General features: G+C 62.4%; 1 protein-coding gene across 1 annotated transcript in view; it reads left to right on the forward strand.

Moving 5' to 3' along the window:
* LOC104134407 (probable E3 ubiquitin-protein ligase MID2) overlaps nucleotides 1-1,275 on the forward strand; it is a gene marked incomplete at its 5' end in the record, with an annotated part of 56,963 nt that overhangs the window by 55,021 nt on the left and 667 nt on the right. The window contains one exon of the mRNA XM_009647943.1: nucleotides 592-799. Within this exon, the coding sequence (XP_009646238.1) occupies nucleotides 592-799 (208 nt within the window). The remainder of the gene's footprint in view (nucleotides 1-591; nucleotides 800-1,275) is intronic.

Genomic DNA, 1,275 nt, shown 5'->3' on the forward strand with positions numbered 1-1,275 from the left:
ATGCCATGCCGTGCCATGCTGTGCCATGCTGTGCCGTACCGTGCCATGCCGTGCCGTGCCATGCCATGCCACACTACACCACCCAGCCTGGCTGCAATCAAGTCCGGACCCTCCCTGGGGGCAGAGCGCTCACCCTCCAGCTCATTTAACTCTGCATTTTGGATTCTCACCTCCTTCCCCTCTGTTTGGTGCGGGAAGGTGAGCGATTCCCGGGCTGGGGAATAAGCCCAGGGTGCAGGCGCTGCTCTCGTCCCTGCTCCCCTCGGTCTCGCTGGCGGGGCCTGGGGTGCTGGTTTGCCTGCAGGCGCGGGCAGCAGCGACCCGCGTCTCCTCCCAGGGAAGCCGCTGCAGGCACCAGGGGCACGGGAGCAGCCCAGGGACCGATGGATCAGCCCGTGAGAGCGGATGCACAAGGCACATGGATGTGCCTCGGCGTCTTGCTGGGCATCTGTAATCCAGTGTCCTTGGCTGGGGGGGAACTGTTGGCGCACGGAGGATGTCCAAAGAGCCTGGGGCAGATGTCTCCTGCCCTGTCCTGCCTGGACGATGGTGGCAACCAATATAAATCCTAACCCGTGTGTCTCCTAACAGGCCAGCCATTTAAGCTGGACCCCAAGATGGCTCACAAGAAGTTGAAGATCTCCAATGACGGGCTGCAGATGGAGAAGGACGAGAGCTCCTTGAAGAAGAGCCACACGCCCGAGAGGTTCAGCGGGACGGGATGCTATGGCGCAGCGGGAAACGTCTTCATTGACAGCGGCTGCCACTACTGGGAGGTGGTGGTGGGTTCCTCCACCTGGTAGGCAGCACCGTTGTCTTCCCCCCGCTCCTGGAGGCCCTCGGGTTGCCCCAGAGATGCTGTGGGGCGCACCAGGGTTAAAGGCCTGGGTTTGGGCAGAGCTGCTCATGGGCAGAGACCTTAAACCTGTGTGGCTGGGGCTTTCGAGAGGTTTATGAGTTTCTCCTCCAGAAGCTTTTGGGTCCGATCCAGTCGGGCTGCCACGTGAAGTTCCTATCTTCGTTGCCCTCACCCGCTGAAGCTGCTAATGCCTGCCAGGGCTCAAACCTCACCCCGACAGCCGGGCAGAGGTGCCACGGAGCGTGAAACCCGCTGGTTTTACCTGTGCAGTGCCCTCCCCCGGGCTGTCTCGCACCAGGTCCCGCTTAGCTGGGCCAGGCGTGGTTATGAAGTCTGAGGCTAAGCAGGGGGGACCATGGCTAAGCAGGGGGGACAGGGATGTCCCCGGGGGGGGCTTGCAGAGGCCTGGCAAGCCA

The sequence above is a fragment of the Egretta garzetta genome, unplaced genomic scaffold (genome assembly GCF_000687185.1).
Source record: "Egretta garzetta isolate BGI_Z169 unplaced genomic scaffold, ASM68718v1 scaffold991, whole genome shotgun sequence".
In the NCBI taxonomy this organism is placed as follows: domain Eukaryota; kingdom Metazoa; phylum Chordata; class Aves; order Pelecaniformes; family Ardeidae; genus Egretta; species Egretta garzetta.